This window comes from Periplaneta americana, chromosome 2, assembly GCF_040183065.1.
Source record: "Periplaneta americana isolate PAMFEO1 chromosome 2, P.americana_PAMFEO1_priV1, whole genome shotgun sequence".
NCBI lineage: Eukaryota > Metazoa > Arthropoda > Insecta > Blattodea > Blattidae > Periplaneta > Periplaneta americana.
The window spans coordinates 24,482,269-24,502,882 of record NC_091118.1 but is presented as its reverse complement, the minus strand read 5'-3'; the positions used below and the strand labels follow the sequence as shown (position 1 = coordinate 24,502,882).

At 34.3% G+C, this 20,614-nt stretch overlaps 1 protein-coding gene across 1 annotated transcript in view; it reads left to right on the top strand.

The window, feature by feature from the left end:
• Positions 1 to 14,722, top strand: part of LOC138716308 (uncharacterized) — a 145,119-nt gene extending 130,397 nt beyond the window's left edge. Inside the window, exon 4 of the mRNA XM_069849257.1 lies at positions 13,420 to 14,722. Within this exon, the coding sequence (XP_069705358.1) occupies positions 13,420 to 13,745 (326 nt within the window). The 3' untranslated portion in view covers positions 13,746 to 14,722. The remainder of the gene's footprint in view (positions 1 to 13,419) is intronic.
• The last annotated feature ends 5,892 nt before the right edge of the window (positions 14,723 to 20,614 follow it).

Sequence of the window (20,614 nt, the reverse complement as noted above, 5' to 3'; positions counted from 1 at the left end):
TCAAAAATCATAACCTAGGATCAAAAACAGCACACACTTCAAAAATCATAACCTACGATCAAAATCAGCATACACTTCAAAAATCTTAACCTACGATCAAAAACAGCACACACTTCAAAAATCATAACCTACGATCAAAAACAGCACACACTTCAAAAATCTTAACCTAGGATCAAAAACAGCACACACTTCAAAAATCTTAACCTAGGATCAAAAACAGCACACACTTCAAAATTCATAACCTACGATCAAAAACAGCACACACTTCAAAAATCTTAACCTAGGATCAAAAACAGCACACTTCAAAAATCTAAACCTAGGATCAAAAACAGCACACAATTCAAAAATCTTACCCTAGGATCAAAAACAGCACACACTTCAAAAATCTTAACCTAGGATCAAAAACAGTACACACTTCAAAAATCATAACCTAGGATCAAAAACAGCACACACTTCAAAAATCTTAACCTACGATCAAAAACAACACACACTTCAAAAATCTTAACCTACGATCAAAAACAGCACACACTTCAAAAATCATAACCTACGATCAAAAACAGCACACATTTCAAAAAACAAAACCTAGAATCATAAACAGCACACACGTCAAAAATCATAACCTACGATCAAAACCAGCACACACTTCAAAAATCATAACCTACCATCAAAAAACAGCACACATTTCAAAAAACAAAACCTGTGATCAAAAGCAGCACACACTTCAAAAATCATAACCTGTGATCAAAAACAGCACACACTTCAAAAATCATAACCTAGAATCAAAAACAGCACACACTTCAAAAATCATAACCTACGATCAAAAACAGCATACACTTCAAAAATCTTAACCTACGATCAAAAACAGCACACACTTCAAAAATCATAACCTACGATCAAAAACAGCACACACTTCAAAAATCATAACCTAGGATCAAAAACAGCACACACTTCAAAAATCATAACCTACGATCAAAATCAGCATACACTTCAAAAATCTTAACCTAGGATCAAAAACAGTACACACTTCAAAAATCATAACCTAGGATCAAAAACAGCACACACTTCAAAAATCATAACCTACGATCAAAAACAGCACACACTTCAAAAATCATAACCTACAATCAAAAACAGCATACACTTCAAAAATCTTAACCTACGATCAAAAACAGCACACACTTCAAAAATCATAACCTACGATCAAAAACAGCATACACTTCAAAAATCTTAACCTACGATCAAAAACAGCACACACTTCAAAAATCATAACCTACGATCAAAAACAGCACACACTTCAAAAATCATAACCTACGATCAAAAACAGCATACACTTCAAAAATCTTAACCTACGATCAAAAACAGCACACACTTCAAAAATCATAACCTACGATCAAAAACAGCACACACTTCAAAAATCATAACCTACGATCAAAAACAGCACACACTTCAAAAATCATAACCTAGGATCAAAAACAGCACACACTTCAAAAATCATAACCTACGATCAAAATCAGCATACACTTCAAAAATCTTAACCTACGATCAAAAACAGCACACACTTCAAAAATCATAACCTACGATCAAAAACAGCACACACTTCAAAAATCTTAACCTAGGATCAAAAACAGCACACACTTCAAAAATCTTAACCTAGGATCAAAAACAGCACACACTTCAAAATTCATAACCTACGATCAAAAACAGCACACACTTCAAAAATCTTAACCTAGGATCAAAAACAGCACACTTCAAAAATCTAAACCTAGGATCAAAAACAGCACACAATTCAAAAATCTTACCCTAGGATCAAAAACAGCACACACTTCAAAAATCTTAACCTAGGATCAAAAACAGTACACACTTCAAAAATCATAACCTAGGATCAAAAACAGCACACACTTCAAAAATCTTAACCTACGATCAAAAACAACACACACTTCAAAAATCTTAACCTACGATCAAAAACAGCACACACTTCAAAAATCATAACCTACGATCAAAAACAGCACACATTTCAAAAAACAAAACCTAGAATCATAAACAGCACACACGTCAAAAATCATAACCTACGATCAAAACCAGCACACACTTCAAAAATCATAACCTACCATCAAAAAACAGCACACATTTCAAAAAACAAAACCTGTGATCAAAAGCAGCACACACTTCAAAAATCATAACCTGTGATCAAAAACAGCACACACTTCAAAAATCATAACCTACGATCAAAAACAGCACACACTTCAAAAATCATAACCTACGATCAAAAACAGCATACACTTCAAAAATCTTAACCTACGATCAAAAACAGCACACACTTCAAAAATCATAACCTACGATCAAAAACAGCACACACTTCAAAAATCATAACCTACGTTCAAAAACAGCACACACTTCAAAAATCATAACCTACGATCAAAAACAGCACACACTTCAAAAATCATAACCTACGATGAAAATCAGCATACACTTCAAAAATCTTAACCTACGATCAAAAACAGCACACACTTAAAAAATCATAACCTACGATCAAAAACAGCACACACTTCAAAAATCATAACCTACGATCAAAAACAGCACACACTTCAAAAATCATAACCTACAATCAAAAACAGCATACACTTCAAAAATCTTAACCTACGATCAAAAACAGCACACACTTCAAAAATCATAACCTACGATCAAAAACAGCATACACTTCAAAAATCTTAACCTACGATCAAAAACAGCACACACTTCAAAAATCATAACCTACGATCAAAAACAGCACACACTTCAAAAATCATAACCTACGATCAAAAACAGCATACACTTCAAAAATCTTAACCTACGATCAAAAACAGCACACACTTCAAAAATCATAACCTACGATCAAAAACAGCACACACTTCAAAAATCATAACCTACGATCAAAAACAGCACACACTTCAAAAATCATAACCTAGGATCAAAAACAGCACACACTTCAAAAATCATAACCTACGATAAAAATCAGCATACACTTCAAAAATCTTAACCTACGATCAAAAACAGCACACACTTCAAAAATCTTAACCTAGGATCAAAAACAGCACACTTCAAAAATCTAAACCTAGGATCAAAAACAGCACACAATTCAAAAATCTTACCCTAGGATCAAAAACAGCACACACTTCAAAAATCTTAACCTAGGATCAAAAACAGTACACACTTCAAAAATCATAACCTAGGATCAAAAACAGCACACACTTCAAAAATCTTAACCTACGATCAAAAACAACACACACTTCAAAAATCTTAACCTACGATCAAAAACAGCACACACTTCAAAAATCATAACCTACGATCAAAAACAGCACACATTTCAAAAAACAAAACCTAGAATCATAAACAGCACACACGTCAAAAATCATAACCTACGATCAAAACCAGCACACACTTCAAAAATCATAACCTACCATCAAAAAACAGCACACATTTCAAAAAACAAAACCTGTGATCAAAAGCAGCACACACTTCAAAAATCATAACCTGTGATCAAAAACAGCACACACTTCAAAAATCATAACCTAGAATCAAAAACAGCACACACTTCAAAAATCATAACCTACGATCAAAAACAGCATACACTTCAAAAATCTTAACCTACGATCAAAAACAGCACACACTTCAAAAATCATAACCTACGATCAAAAACAGCACACACTTCAAAAATCATAACCTAGGATCAAAAACAGCACACACTTCAAAAATCATAACCTACGATCAAAATCAGCATACACTTCAAAAATCTTAACCTAGGATCAAAAACAGTACACACTTCAAAAATCATAACCTAGGATCAAAAACAGCACACACTTCAAAAATCATAACCTACGATCAAAAACAGCACACACTTCAAAAATCATAACCTACAATCAAAAACAGCATACACTTCAAAAATCTTAACCTACGATCAAAAACAGCACACACTTCAAAAATCATAACCTACGATCAAAAACAGCATACACTTCAAAAATCTTAACCTACGATCAAAAACAGCACACACTTCAAAAATCATAACCTACGATCAAAAACAGCACACACTTCAAAAATCATAACCTACGATCAAAAACAGCATACACTTCAAAAATCTTAACCTACGATCAAAAACAGCACACACTTCAAAAATCATAACCTACGATCAAAAACAGCACACACTTCAAAAATCATAACCTACGATCAAAAACAGCACACACTTCAAAAATCATAACCTAGGATCAAAAACAGCACACACTTCAAAAATCATAACCTACGATCAAAATCAGCATACACTTCAAAAATCTTAACCTACGATCAAAAACAGCACACACTTCAAAAATCATAACCTACGATCAAAAACAGCACACACTTCAAAAATCTTAACCTAGGATCAAAAACAGCACACACTTCAAAAATCTTAACCTAGGATCAAAAACAGCACACACTTCAAAATTCATAACCTACGATCAAAAACAGCACACACTTCAAAAATCTTAACCTAGGATCAAAAACAGCACACTTCAAAAATCTAAACCTAGGATCAAAAACAGCACACAATTCAAAAATCTTACCCTAGGATCAAAAACAGCACACACTTCAAAAATCTTAACCTAGGATCAAAAACAGTACACACTTCAAAAATCATAACCTAGGATCAAAAACAGCACACACTTCAAAAATCTTAACCTACGATCAAAAACAACACACACTTCAAAAATCTTAACCTACGATCAAAAACAGCACACACTTCAAAAATCATAACCTACGATCAAAAACAGCACACATTTCAAAAAACAAAACCTAGAATCATAAACAGCACACACGTCAAAAATCATAACCTACGATCAAAACCAGCACACACTTCAAAAATCATAACCTACCATCAAAAAACAGCACACATTTCAAAAAACAAAACCTGTGATCAAAAGCAGCACACACTTCAAAAATCATAACCTGTGATCAAAAACAGCACACACTTCAAAAATCATAACCTACGATCAAAAACAGCACACACTTCAAAAATCATAACCTACGATCAAAAACAGCATACACTTCAAAAATCTTAACCTACGATCAAAAACAGCACACACTTCAAAAATCATAACCTACGATCAAAAACAGCACACACTTCAAAAATCATAACCTACGTTCAAAAACAGCACACACTTCAAAAATCATAACCTACGATCAAAAACAGCACACACTTCAAAAATCATAACCTACGATGAAAATCAGCATACACTTCAAAAATCTTAACCTACGATCAAAAACAGCACACACTTAAAAAATCATAACCTACGATCAAAAACAGCACACACTTCAAAAATCTTAACCTAGGATCAAAAACAGCACACACTTCAAAAATCTTAACCTAGGATCAAAAACAGCACACACTTCAAAAATCATAACCTACGATCAAAAACAGCACACACTTCAAAAATCTTAACCTAGGATCAAAAACAGCACACACTTCAAAAATCTAAACCTAGGATCAAAAACAGCACACACTTCAAAAATCTTAACCTAGGATCAAAAACAGCACACACTTCAAAAATCTTAACCTAGGATCAAAAACAGTACACACTTCAAAAATCATAACCTAGGATCAAAAACAGCACACACTTCAAAAATCTTAACCTACGATCAAAAACAACACACACTTCAAAAATCTTAACCTACGATCAAAAACAGCACACACTTCAAAAATCATAACCTATGATCAAAAACAGCACACATTTCAAAAAACAAAACCTAGAATCATAAACAGCACACACGTCAAAAATCATAACCTACGATCAAAACCAGCACACAATTCAAAAAACAAAACCTAGGATCAAAAGCAGCACACACGTCAAAAATCATAACCTACGATCAAAAACAGCACAATTTCAAAAAACAAAACCTAGAATCAAAAACAGCACACTCGTCAAAAATCATAACCTACGATCAAAACCAGCATATATTTCAAAAAACAAACCCTGGGATCAAAAACAGCACACACTTCAAAAATCATAACCTAAGAACAAAAATTTTCATTTATCGGGCACTTTTAACTCTAAAATAAATTTCATCCGTGGCGGCTTACATTTTTTTTTATAGAAAACTAATTTCGGCAGATATTAAATTACGAAATTTTCGAAAAACCGTTTGTACCAATTTCTCGGATATATCTGGCTCCGGTTCTCATCATTCATATTGTTTAGTTTTGGGCTCTCAGATGAAAGGTAAAAGTCTCAGTGAAATAATGAGATATTCTACGTGTCAGGATTTGTGGCTTGTCCAATTCTTACACTGGGCCCCTCAATAATTTCAGAAAATTGTTAGGTTATTACATTATAAACTAACATGCTGAGTATTTATTAATTATATAAAATATATTTATTTGAATACATACGTGATTGTGTGCATCATTAAACTATTGCTGCTGTCGTAATTTCTAACGCGAACTAAATCCCGCCACGGAATACTGCATGCCCGCCAGCAGCCAAGGATGCACTAGAGTAGGGTCGTCAGCACAGAGCACCCTGGGGCTAGCATCTCTTACCCGCGGAGAACACAGTGCACCATGGTGCACTCGTAGCTGCTAGCAGGTATGCTCTCTACCTCTTCCTGCTGCACGACGGTGCACACGGGACGGCACCGCTTACCCTTTGAACATTTCAGGGAGTGCTGACGACCACTGCACTAGAGGGAACATAGAGTTCTCGAGGGTAAGGGTCGCTAGCCCGAGGATGCACTGCCCTGAACATTTTTTTTCTAGGGAAACCACAAAGGTTACAGACAAATTTTATTAGACTTTTTGTTCAGTAATTTATGCTCTGTCATCAGTATTTTTGTCAGTTTATATCGTGTACATCCTGTATAGTGTAATTAAACAATTCTATTGTTTGTCATAACTCGAAGGAAAATAATAGCAAAAATATTTTCTTTTCTTAAAAATATTAATCTATACTAATAATAAATCTGTAGCCGAAATTTTTCTGGTAATTTTCGACTTTCCAAAAATAATTGGTCCTAACATATATAATTAATCACTCTGAAACCGAAAATCGCTTTTTTGAAAATTTTGTTTGTCTGTCTGTATGTTTGTTACCTTTTCACGCGATAATGGCTGAACGGATTTAGATGAAAATTGGAATATAAATTAAGTTCGTTGTAACTTAGATTTTAGGCTATATGGCATTCAAAATACATTATTTAAAAGGGGGGGTTATAAGGGGGCTTCAATTAAATATATCGAAATATCTCCCTTATTATTAATTTTCATGAAAAATATTACATAACAAAATATTACATAATTTCCGATAAGTTTTATTCCATGCAAAATTTTGATAGGACTGATACTTAATGGGATAAATGAGTTTCAAAATTACAATAACAACGCCATCTAAGGTGGTGTATTGAAATAAAAAACAAATGACTTCATCTATAAGGGGCCTTGGACACAACAATCGAAAGCTATGAAACATAGCTTACAGACAATGTTTCTGTGTATGTATAAAGTAATATCGGAAGCTAAATTAACCGATTTGTATAATTAATTATTATTTCATCATTGGAAAGTGTAGTTTCTCTGGATGAACGTAATGCTATAATGTTATTACAGTAACTTGTGAGTGAATTGAGGACAGGTAAGATTAAAATAGCTTCTTATGCACAGAAAACTTGATAGGTTATTCTGTATATTCATTTCCTGTATTTCCTAAAATAATGTTTATGAACATATTCATTTTTATCTCAGAGAATTAACGAACAACGAGAGTGTATTGATTTAGAATGCAGTAATAGTATGTTAGCTTAGCAATCCATTATTTTATAATTCAAATTTTAACTATGCTCAATTGAATCGTGTTAAAATACATAAAATATATATGCAATAAATGCAATGCAAAAAAATTGGGTAATGAGCCAAGCAGATTATGTTGCGCTGTTGTAAAAGTTGTTCCTCCTGAGATTCAAGAGCTCCCACAACAAATTAAAAACTTTCTAATTCGAGTACATCCGTTATCAACACACTTTTTACATAATATAATATAATATAATATAATATAATATAATATAATATAATATAATATAATAATAAATCTGTAGCCAAAATTTTTCTGTTAATTTTCGCTTTTCAAAAAATAATTGGTAATAACAATTAAGAAACATGTTAAAGGAATTGTCATTGCACCAAATGAGTGGTCTCTGGATCAAAATGATCGCATTTTAATATTTTAAATACAATTTAAATTAAGTAACATATTAAACGATTTATCCTTCTATGAAACACGAATGTTTCCTGGATCAAATGTCCTGTTTTAATTACGTAATTACTTTATATTTATTTCTAACAGGTGCAGCGGAGCGCACGGGTACGGCTAGTTCTAAATAATAGGTTTGACATGTCTGAGTTTTTTGTCCGAAAACTTTTCTTTCAATTTTAATTACAATAACGCATAACTTTAAAAAAAACTGTATAAAACTAGACAATAAAGGGAAACTGAAACAATGCTCATGATTTAACTACAAAAACCTCTACATCTGCTAAAAAAAGAGACGACACTTTATCGGCTTAACTTGAAGTGGTTAGGTACAGCTTACAGCAGCAAAATTTTGGAAATAATCAACATTTTTTTCCTCCATTCCTGTATCTTGTACAATAATGAAAATTGGTATATGTATAACACTGTCCTTCTGCTACATGAAAAAAGAAAAATATTTTTACGATTTGAAAAAATAAAAATTATATATATATATATATATATATATATATATATATATATATATATATATATATATACATATATATTTCAAAATTAAACATGTTGGCAGTTCACTGTGCAGTGATGAAGCTTTTCCCTCATTACTCATAAACTTGTTAACGTTTTCATGTTCTCTCTCTTTTATTTTATTGCTGAAACTCATATTTACAATATCATGCGCCTTCAACTTCATTCCTTAATAAATATTTTTTTTTATTTTGTGTTAAAAGAAAATACTGATATTTGACCATTTTTTAAACGAATTTATTTTTTATTTGACAATCTATCAAAGGTAGAGGAGTGATCTTGTAACATATTGTAGATATGACATGTATAAATACACACAAAAAATGTCATCACAGAATGTTGGATAGTTTTTTAGTTATGTGGGAAACGCTTCATCACTGCACAGTGAACTGAATTTTGAAAAAGCAATTGTAAATAATTTTTTTAAATCGTAATTTTTTTTTTCATATAGCAGAAGGACAGTGTTTTAAACATGCCAATTTTCATTATTGTACAAGATACAGTAATGGAGGAAAAAAAAATGTTGAGTATTTCCAAAATTTTACTGCTGTAAGCTGTACCTAACCCCTTACGTTTTTATTTAATTTTCGTGGAATGTTAAAGTATAACTCGAGAAAATACGAATGATATTCTCAGAAAACACTCATTAACCTCTTAACCTTTTCCATTCCCCACGCCCATATTTGATTTTGGGATAATGAGGAAAGTTTGCTATTATATCATGCATAATTTTTTCCTGTAGGCGTGCAGTCCTTCCATAATATGAAAGTTCGCGATAACACATAAGCTTATTTCTCGGAAATTGTGGATAAAAATGGTATATCCACAAGCAATTAACTTCAACATCGCTTACAGCTGACTTGAAGTGCGGGACCCACATATGTGCATTATTTTTTTAACGCAATCTACTATCATAAAATCCTCCATTTATTCCCGCAGTGTTGTCACGAAACTAGCATTTAAATCGTCTTATGTCATGTAAGTGACATTTTATCATTTTCACTGAATTCCTTGAATGAATCGTTGATAGCAAAAACGCCCTAAGTCACATTTTGGTCAAAAATAAGTTATGCACTGTCGTCACTACTTCAATCTGAGTAGAAAAACAACCGAAGTGACAATAATAATAACGGGATCAATATTGCGTTGAGCGTAAAAGTACCCGAAGTCCTGGATTCCGGTTGTTTTTACAGTCAACATGTATGCAAATCTAATCTTTCAGGTAAAGCTTCCTGTAAAGCAGATTTGAATAATTTCAAGGGAAAAATTGTTCCCGGGCCGGGTATCGATCCCGGGACCTCTGGATGAACGTACCAGCGCTCTGCCAACTGAGCTACCCGGGAACTCCACCCCACACAGTCTCAACTTTTCCCTTTATATCCACACAACTCGCGAGGGCTGACGAAACGCCAGAGACCCACATCGAGTGCACACAAACTCTGTGTGACTTGAAATTGTGGTTTTCTGTTAACGTACACAGTGACGTATATATTATGCAAATCTAATCTTTCAGGTAAAGCTTCCTGCAAAGCGGCTTACATACTATGTATTTTATCATTTTCACTGAATTCCTTGATTTGATAAGAGGTGTTGCGTATGAGTGCTAACGTGATAATGAGTTTTCTGCATATTTTGAATTTATGTTTGTTTTCTGTATTTGTTATTGTGATGTCTAAGAAATTTATGGATTTGTTATAAGTGTTTAGGATGTGTTGTGGGTATATTTTTGTGTATCTATTTAAAATGTTAACACAGTGAAGTCGCGTGTAGTTCCGGGTAGCTCAGTAGATAGAGCATTCGTGCGCTAAGCTAAGGGTCCCGGGACCGATACCCGGCCCCGGAACAATTTTTCCCTTGAAATTATTCAAGCCTGCTTCACAGGGAGCTTTACTTGAAAGCCAGATTTTCATAACAAGCCTATATACGTCACTGTAGGTAGGCTACGTTAATAGAAAACCACAATTCAAGTCACACAGAGTTTGTGTGCACTCAAAGTTGAGTTTCTGGCGCCTTGTCAGCCCACTTGAGTTGTTTGGATATAAAGGGAAAAATTGTGAGGGTGTCGGATGTACTTCCTGGGTAGCTCAGTCGGTAAAGCATTCGTGTGCTAAGCGAAGGGTCCCGGGATGGATACCCGGCCCCGGAACAATTTTTCCCTTGAAATTATTGAAGTCTGCTTCACAGATAGACTCCGCTTCCATATGCGCCAAGTCACTCTACAGATTTCTGTGACGACTATAGGATCATTACTGACCATGACAAAGACGAAACCAACGACAACGACGGAGACGATATTGTCAGCCGCACGCACGCTGTTTTTTTAACCCTTAAATTCACAAAGTATCCTATAGGATACAACAAGTTAATAGGCTATATGCTATAATTTTAATAGAACAATTGAAAAAAAAAATTGGTAGGAAAATTAAAATTTCACAATACTATAATATTGTACAACATATAAAATATGGACATTGCGATAGTTGTTTTCTTTATGGTCCGACAAGGTTTAATAAACTAGTGTGAGAACTGAAGCTTTGCCAAGTTAAGAGTTAAGTATGTTATTTCAGCGAATAGGGATTATAAAGAATGGACACTAAGCGAATTTTCCTGTGTTTTGTTTCTCTGTGCGCCAGCGTTTAGTTCTACTTTCAAGCGCTAGAGGTTAGTGTAATCGAGCATAGGCTAAGATAATAATTGAGAATAGAGTTGAGACACAGGATTCAAACATCGCCTACCTTATTGCATAATCCAGTAACGCTTTGCTTCAAATAAATTCAAGTTAACAGCTTTTCCTTATTTCTCAGTGACAAACTAGTTGTAATAATAATTTTTTTATATTTCAGATATAATAAATTATATTATAAAATAATATAATACATTATAAAATTATGTATTAAATTCGTTTAATGTTTGTACATAATATAAATAGGTATATGGGTTTACTTCTCATAGGAGTTTTGTTTTTCCATTTTCAGCGCTATCAAATCATTACATATTTTAATTGTCTCAACTCTCATTATAAAGGAACTCTAGAGTCTAGACATTACAGTTAATGATGGATTTATTATTTTATGGATCCAATTTATTTTATTTGAGTACATAATGTACCTAAATGTATTAATTATATGTGTTATATTTCCGCTGTATCGACTGCTAGCTGGTGTGATGTCAGCGCCAACTCTAGGGAGAAAGCAGAATCTCAGGCTCTAGCTGGTTTGAAGGTCATTGAAATCAGTCCTGCTACATCAAAGGTATCGAAGTGTCCATTCTTTATGGTCGCTATTCACTGGTTATTTTAGGACGCTTTATCAACATCTTAGGTTATTTAGCTCCTGAATGAAATGAAGGTGATAATGCCGGTGAAATGAATCCGGGGTCCAGCACCGGAAGTTACCTACCATTTGCTCATATTGGGTTGAGGGAAAACTACCTGGTTACGCGGCCAAACGCGCTAACACGGACGCTGTTAACAATGACAGTTTAGCTCTCATCAAAATACTGGTAATTATATTAAGAACTAGCCGTACCCGTGCGCTCCGCTGCACCTGTTAGAAATAAATATAAAGTAATTACATAATTAAAATAGGACGTTTGATCCAGGGAACAACTTTTACAACAGCGCAAGATAATCTGCTTCGCTCATTACCCAATTTTTTTTTGTATTGCATATATATTTTATGTATTTTAACACGATTCAATTGAGCATAGTTAAAATTTGATTTATAAAATAATGGATTGCTAAGCTAACGTACTATTACTGCATACTAAATCAATACACTCTCGTTGTTCGTTAATTCTCTGAGATTAAAATGAGTGTACATAAATATTATTTTAAGAAATACAGAAAACGAATGTACAAAATAGCCTATCAAATTTTCTGTGCATAAGAAGCTATTTTAATCTTACCTGTCATCGATTTACTCAGACGTTACTGTAATAACATTATATCATTATGTCCATCTAGAGAAACTACACTTTCCAATGGTGAAATAATAATTAATTATACAAATCGGTTAATTTAGCTTCTGATATTACTTCATACAAACACAGAAACATTCTCTGTAGGCTATGTTTAATAGCTTTCGATTGTTGATGTCCAAGGCCTCTGTTTCGATTGTTGTTGTCCAAGGCCCCTTATAGACGAAGTCATTTTTGTTCTTAATTCATTGCACCGTCTTAGATGGCGTTATTTTAATTTTAAAACTCATTTATCTCATTAAATATCAGTCCTATCAAAATTTTGTAAAGGATAAAAGTTATCGCAAATTATTTTTAAAGAAACTTTTGTTATGTAACATTTTTCACAAAAATCAATAATAAGCGAGATATTTCGATTTATTTAATTCAGGCCTCCTTATAACCCCCCTTTTAAATAAAGTATTTTGAATGCCATATAGCCTAAAATCTAAGTTACAACGAACTTAATTTATATTCCAATTTTCATATAAATCGGTTCAGCCATTATCGCGTGAAAAGGTAACAAACATACAGACAGACATACAAACAAAAATTTCAAAAATGCGATTTTCGGTTTCAGGGTGGTTAATTATATATGTTAGGACCAATTATTTTTGGAAAATCGAAAATTACCAGAAAAATTTCGGCTACAGATTTATTATTAGTATAGATTTATTCGTTTCTGTTTCAGTGAAGTGTCATACTGAAGACGATGACCACGAACATCTTCATCTGTACCCTCCAGGATTGTTGCTGGAGATGATGCGCAACGATTTCCATCACGAGGAGCACTCAAGAACTCATCACGTCCCAGAAGAAAGAGTCAGTACGACGAGGCAACGGCGTTCCAGTCACCTAAAACGTCTACACCCGCTAGCCTCAAGCTCCAATTACTTCCTGCCACTTTTACCTGTACCCAATGAGTTTCATGAAGGCTCCCAAAGAGAGGGTGCGAGCCAGTCGAAGAAACAAAAGAACGGCGGTCACCGAGATGCCAAACCCGTCTTTCACTATTGATAATTGTAATTCATAAGTCTTATTATCCCGTTGAAATGTAATTTTGTTAAGATCCACATGTACTGGTTACATATAACACCATAGTTTGCTTCCAAAAGACGTAAAGTTCCCTCTAAATTTTTAAAGTGGAGCAGGTGGAATAACGATAAAGAATATTTTACTTAAAAGACCTTCCGAGTTAATTTCACAACTATTAAATGTTAATATAAGAAGTGGAATAAACAAAATTAGTTTCATCACTGATTAATGGAGCCTGGAGTTTCATGTAATATGAAAGTGAAAATTATCTGCATAAATATGGAGCCAAATTGAAAAAATATTTAGATAAGAGTGCAATAAATGTGAAAACTATAGAGGTATAACGTCTGGGTTTCGGAAATGAAGAAATACAACATATGCGATCTTTTATCAAAACGAATTTGGGAGACAAGATGTGAGTTCAACCTTCCCACGTCGTTGATATTTACAGACTTCGACAAAGCCTACGATAATGTAAATCGAAAACTATTATGGCAAATAATGACAAATGAAGGAAACCCAAAATACTTAATTGAAGCTATCCAAAGCCTTTATAGCATAAAGCATAGCATAAAAATTTCGGAACTTATAATAATTGATGAAGGAATCAGACAAAGTTATGGATTCCCACCAGTTTTGTTTAATATTTACATTAACAAAATCGTAAAATAATATAACGGAATATTTCAACATGCACTAAAAAATTTCAAACAACAAAAACACACTTCGTCATACTACTTTTGACCAATAAAACTGTACGGAACGATATGTTTCAACCAATTAAAGCTGTTTATCCTACAATTTCTGTCACGTCCCTAGCATTTGTTTTATCACCTATCTATCATCTTCCTAGCATTTGTTTCTTTGTTTGCCAACATTGTACTTTCAATAATTGTACCTTTTAAATATGATTCTTGTTTCTTTTATCATCCTTAATTAAAACTCACTGTTCTATCATTTATCTTGTTTATATTATTTAGGTTATGCTATAGCTTCTCCTGTATGAGATTATGGAGAGTCACGTATCAGAGATTGTTTTTTATATAACTGAAGTGGAATGCAACTGTTCTGATAAAAATGAAACTGAATCAACAAAGCCTCCTTGACTGGTAATCGCCCATACAATTCAATGAAGATTGTATAGTTGGCACAACTGGTAACAATAGAACAGGTCATCATAACACACTACTGCCATCTAGCGGAATATTTGTAATGATGAGATGGTACAATAATACATTTTCAAGATAGTTCAGTATTTTCGTAAGTCAATTAATATTTCAATGTTTTAGAGTATTTCATTTCTTCTAATCTTTATATACTTTCTTCTAATCGTGTAATAGTCAACTGAATCCCACTCGAGTTTTGATTTTCTGTAGATAAATCGTAACCTCTAGCAAGATTACTATAGATATGAAAATATCTATGGAGAAATCAAAAGCTATAGGCTAGGCATGTGTGGAAAAGATTTAAGAAGAGTGAAAATAAAATTAAAAGGATAAATTATTGAACTATCCGAATTTATATATCTACTTACTTACTTACTTACTGGCTTTTAAGGAACCCGGAGGTTCGTTGCCACCCTCACATAAGCCCGCCATTGGTCCCTATCCTGAGCAAGATTAATCCATTCTCTATCATGATATCCCACCTCCCTCAAATCCATTTTAATATACCTTCCCACCCACGTCTCGGCCTCCCTAAAAATCTTTTTCCCTCCGGTCTCCCAACTAACACTCTATATGCATTTCTGGAAGCGCCCATACGTGCTACATGCCCTGCCCATCTCAAACGTCTGGATTTAATGTTCCTAATTATGTCAGGTGAAGAATACAATGCGTCCAGTTCTGTGTTGTGTAACTTTCCCCATTCTCCTATAACTTCATCCCTCTTAGCCCCAAATATTTTCCTAAGCACCTTATTCTCAAACACCCTTAACCTCTGTTCCTCTCTCAAAGTGAGAGTCCAAGTTTCACAACCATAAAGAACAACCGGTAATATAACTGTTTTATAAATTCTAACTTTCAGATTTTTTGGCAGGTTACTTAATTTCTGATATACTCGTAAATGATGATATAGACATAAAATTTAAAAAGTATAACAAAATTAATGGAGTTATTAAACGTCAATTTGGAAAACAAATGTCCTTCAGTACACACAGAAACATGATAATCTCAAGTTCAATCTACCACAAAAGATGATTCACTAAATTCGACCTTAAATGTCTAATCTTATTTCTGTGTTAATTACAGTAAAAAAATTGAATTAACATGGATCTGACTAAGAACAGTTACGTAATGGTTTACCATTTTTAGAAGTGAGTCACACTGAATCAGACTTCAGAATTTCAATATGGAGCTCTTGTTTCTTTCACTCCTTACTAAACTTTCTTATTATTATTCTTCTTCTTCTTTAGCCCCTTATGCCGCTAAGCGTCGGGGCACTTCGTTTTGTCCATTTCATCCATCCTCTCGATCTTGGCTCATTCCTTTCATCTCTATCTTAGCTTCTCCACGCTTCATTCCATCTTTTTCTATTCTAACCTCCCACGTGTTTCTCGGTCGTCCTCTTCCTACTCTACCCTCCACCCGTATTTCCATCACTTGCTTCTCTTTGTTGTGTTCACTCAGTCGACCTCGTTGGCGAGTTGGTATAGCGCTGGCCTTCTATGCCCAAGGTTGTGGGTTCGATCCCAGGCTAGGTCGATGGCATTTAAGGGTGCTTAAATGCGACAGGCTTATTTCAGTAGATTTACTGACATATAAAAGAAGAACTGCGGTACAAAATTCCGGCACATACGGCGACGCTGACATAACCTCTGCAGATATAACCTCACTTGTCCAAACTACTTCAACAAACACTTCTCTACCACCTCACAATTTTTTTTTTTTTTTACTTCTCTTATTCTCTCATTGCGCATACAAATAATATAGCCTATAATTCTGATTTTGAAGACAATCTGACACTTCCGGGAAAATACACCTAGTTTTCAGCATCTCTGAATATTTTATTTTATTTTATTGGGTTATTTTACGACGCTGTATCAACATCTAGGTTATTTAGCGTCTGAATGAAATGAAGGTGATAAAGCCAGTGAAATGAGTCCGGGTCCTACACCCAGTATTTGCCCGTATTGGGTTGAGGGAAAACCCCGGAAAAAACCTCAACCAGGTATCTTGCCCCGACCGGGATTCGAACCCGGGCCACCTGGTTTTACGGCCAGACGCGCTGACCGTTACACCACAGGTATGGACATCTCTGAATATCCAACGAAATATTTACTTATTGGCAGGAGAAGCATTAAACGTCCAAAAAGTGATGCTAGGACAAATTGAAGATTTCGATGGGAAAAACTTGGTAAGTCGCATTTTAGTGTTGTATTTAGGCCTATTTACATTACATGGTGTCGGTCTGGGTAGCGTAATCGGTATAGAGCTGGCCTTTTATACTCGAGGTTTCGGTTCGATTCCAACCCAGGTCGATTGCATTTAAGTGTGTTTAAATGCGACAGGTTCATGTCAGTAGATTTACTGGCATGTAAAAAAAAACCTGCGGGACAAAATTCCAACACCGGCGACGATGATATAACTTCGGCAGTTGCGAGCGTCGTTAAATAAACCATAATTTATCTTTCTTTTTACATTACACGGTATTCGTACATCGCTTTACAGCAAAATATGGAACATGTAAAAAAAAATCTTAATCGTATTATAAAATCTTAATTATAGTCACAGTCTAGTTGAAATACATACTAGTACAACAGAAGGGGTTAGTATCGATACTTAATACAAGACAGAAATATTTATAAAGCGTTGTTGAATGTCATAAATTCATCTACAGCACTGACCGCCAAAAGCTGTGTCGCGACTCATGCCCCTGCCTCCTCTCAAGCGTAACCATGGCATCATACCCCCACCCTCTGTTTACAGCCTTCACTTCGATATAAGTAAAGACATTTGTCAGCAGCGGACGTACACATGTAATGTTACAAGTGTGCAGGATAATATGTTTCGATGTCTTTTCGAAAACAGATAGTAAGTAAAAACTTAATTTTAAGGAGCATGGAAGGAAAAGTATTTATCTTGTGCAGATGACAAAAATATGAGATACTTAATTTGTTGTAAAATTTTAAATGAAGTATAAAAGAACAATGTACGTTGTCATTATTCTTCTTGTTATGAAGACTACCACGCCCTTACCTGTAACTTGAATATTTCATTAATAAATAAACAATAAAAAGTATTGGCTTCTATGTCTTAATCGGAGAAAATACTTCGACTTTTTTTTTAAGTATGTAGTGTAATTTACAAATTCGTAACCAGCCTGGTACGCTTTTCTAATTTAAAGTATCTGCTGATGTAAAGTACACGTTCTTTTCATGGTAAATAAGAAAATAAATTTATTTTATTTTATTAATAATAGAAAAATAATGAATAGGAGGACAAAAAATTAACATGGAAAAAAGTGTATAGGTTTATAGTTAATAAGTAGAAGAATATTATATAGCTTTTGTTTTTTGGTCACAGTCCGTCCCTGCACTGTTATTCACTGCATTACCTGAGGAGATACCCACTCCACCCCTCTCCCTGCGATAGTGATGTGCGGGTTGCATTTCTATTACGTCACAATTTCGTGATGTTTGGCAACCACTGGTCTACAGAATAGAAGGCGTGAGAAATTAAGTATTTCTTTAATTTGGCCCTAAATATTATTATGTTTTGAATTTCATTTTTTATATCCATAGGGAGGCTATTAAAAATTGTACTGTCGAATAACGCACAAATCTATCTTACACTGACCTATTAGGCTTACGTGACATGGAAAACAGAAAATCGATAATTTTGGACTAATTCAGTTTTTTTCCCCTGGACTCATCAATTTATTCGAGTCCGAAACCAATCGTTAAGCATAAATTCATGTAGTTGATGACGTTAGTAGTGCACAAATGCTTGCATATTCCCGTCTATGGTTAGCTGTAACCTTCACGAAGTGACAATATGAGACACGTGCTGCGATAGAGCCTAGTTCCAAGTGCTTTTCCAAGTCAGGTATGCCTCTTATCTTAAAAAGCACTTTTAATTTCTAGGAAGGCGCTTGTAAGCACTACTTTCAACTTGCTGAACCATCACGTACGTCACGTACTCCTCTATACCGTCACGATTGACTGGATATTCATTTGAATGCGTCAGAAATATTTACAGGCCTACATACAGAGGGCATAATTGAGAAATTCATTTATGTCTGAAGTTTAACACCTGAGGTTTAGAGACTTTCAAATACAGCTAATAATAATAATAATAATAATAATAATAATAATAATAATAATAATAATAATAATAATACTTACTTACTTATGGATTTTAAGGAACCCGGAGGTTCTTTGCCGCCCTCACATAAGCCCGCCATTGGTCCCTATCCTGAGCAAGATTAATCCAGTCTCTATCATCATATTCCGCCTCCCTCAAATCCATTTTAATATTATCTTCCGATCTACGTCTCGGCCTCCCCAAAGGTCTTTTTCCCTCCGGTCTCCCAACTAACACACTATATGCATTTCTGGATTTGCCCATACGTGCTACATGCCCTGCCCATCTCAAATGTCTGGATTTAATGTTCCTAATTATGTCAGGTGAAGAATACAATTCGTGCATTCTGCGTTGTGTAACTTTCTCCATTCTCCTGTAACTTCATCCCTCTTAGCCACGAATATTTTCCTAAGCACCTTATTCTCAAACACCCTTAACCTATGTTCCTCTCTCAAAGTGAGAGTTCAAGTTTCACAACCATAAAGAAAAACCGGTAATATAACTGTTTTATAAATTCTAACTTTCAGATTTTTTGACAGCAGACTGGATGATAAAAGCTTTTCAACAGAATAATAACAGGCATTTCCCATATTTATTCTGTGTTTAATTTCCTCCCGAGTATCATTTATATTTGTTACTGTTGCTCCAAGATATTTGAACTTCTCCACTTCTTCAAAAGATAAATTTCCAATTTTTATATTTCCATTTCGTACAATATTCTCGTCACGAGACATAATCATATACTTTGTCTTTTCGGGATTTACTTCCAAACCTATCTCTTTACTTGCTTCCAGTAAAATTCCCGCGTTTTCCCTAATCGTTTGTGGATTTTCTTCTAACATATTCACGTCATCCGCATAGACAAGAAGCTGATGTAATCCGTTCAATTCCAAACCCTCTCTGTTATCCTAGACTTTCCTAATGGCATACTCTAGAGCAAAGTTAAAAAGTAAAGGTAATAGTGCAACTCCTTGCTTTAGCCCACAGTGAATTGGTAACTCGTCTGACAGAAACTGACCTATACGAACTCTGCTGTACGTTTCACCGAGACACATTTTAATTAATCGAACTAGTTTCTTGGGAATACCAAATTCAATAAGGAAGAGCTAATAATAATAATAATAATAATAATAATAATAATAATAATAATAATAATTAGGGGCCGTATTTTGTCCCACTAGGCTGCAACTGGAGTTTTAACACTTAAATTCCCAAAGTACCCTATAGGATACAACATGTTAATAGGCTATATGCTATAATTTTAATAGAATAGAAAAAAAATTGGTAGGGAAATTAAAATTTCACAATACTATAATATTGTACAACATATAGCCTAAAATATGGACATTGCGATAGTTGTTTTCTTCACAGTCCGACACGGTTTAATAAACTAGTGTGAGGAATGAAGTTTTGCCAATTTAAGAGTTAAGTGAACTATGCGGGTGCATATGTAAGCGAAGTACTTGACTGGCTGCTCACGCGACTTCTACTTGGTCAAGTTCAGCAGAAAAAAACATAGACTCCCCCAAGTCTTCGCCACAGCCTATT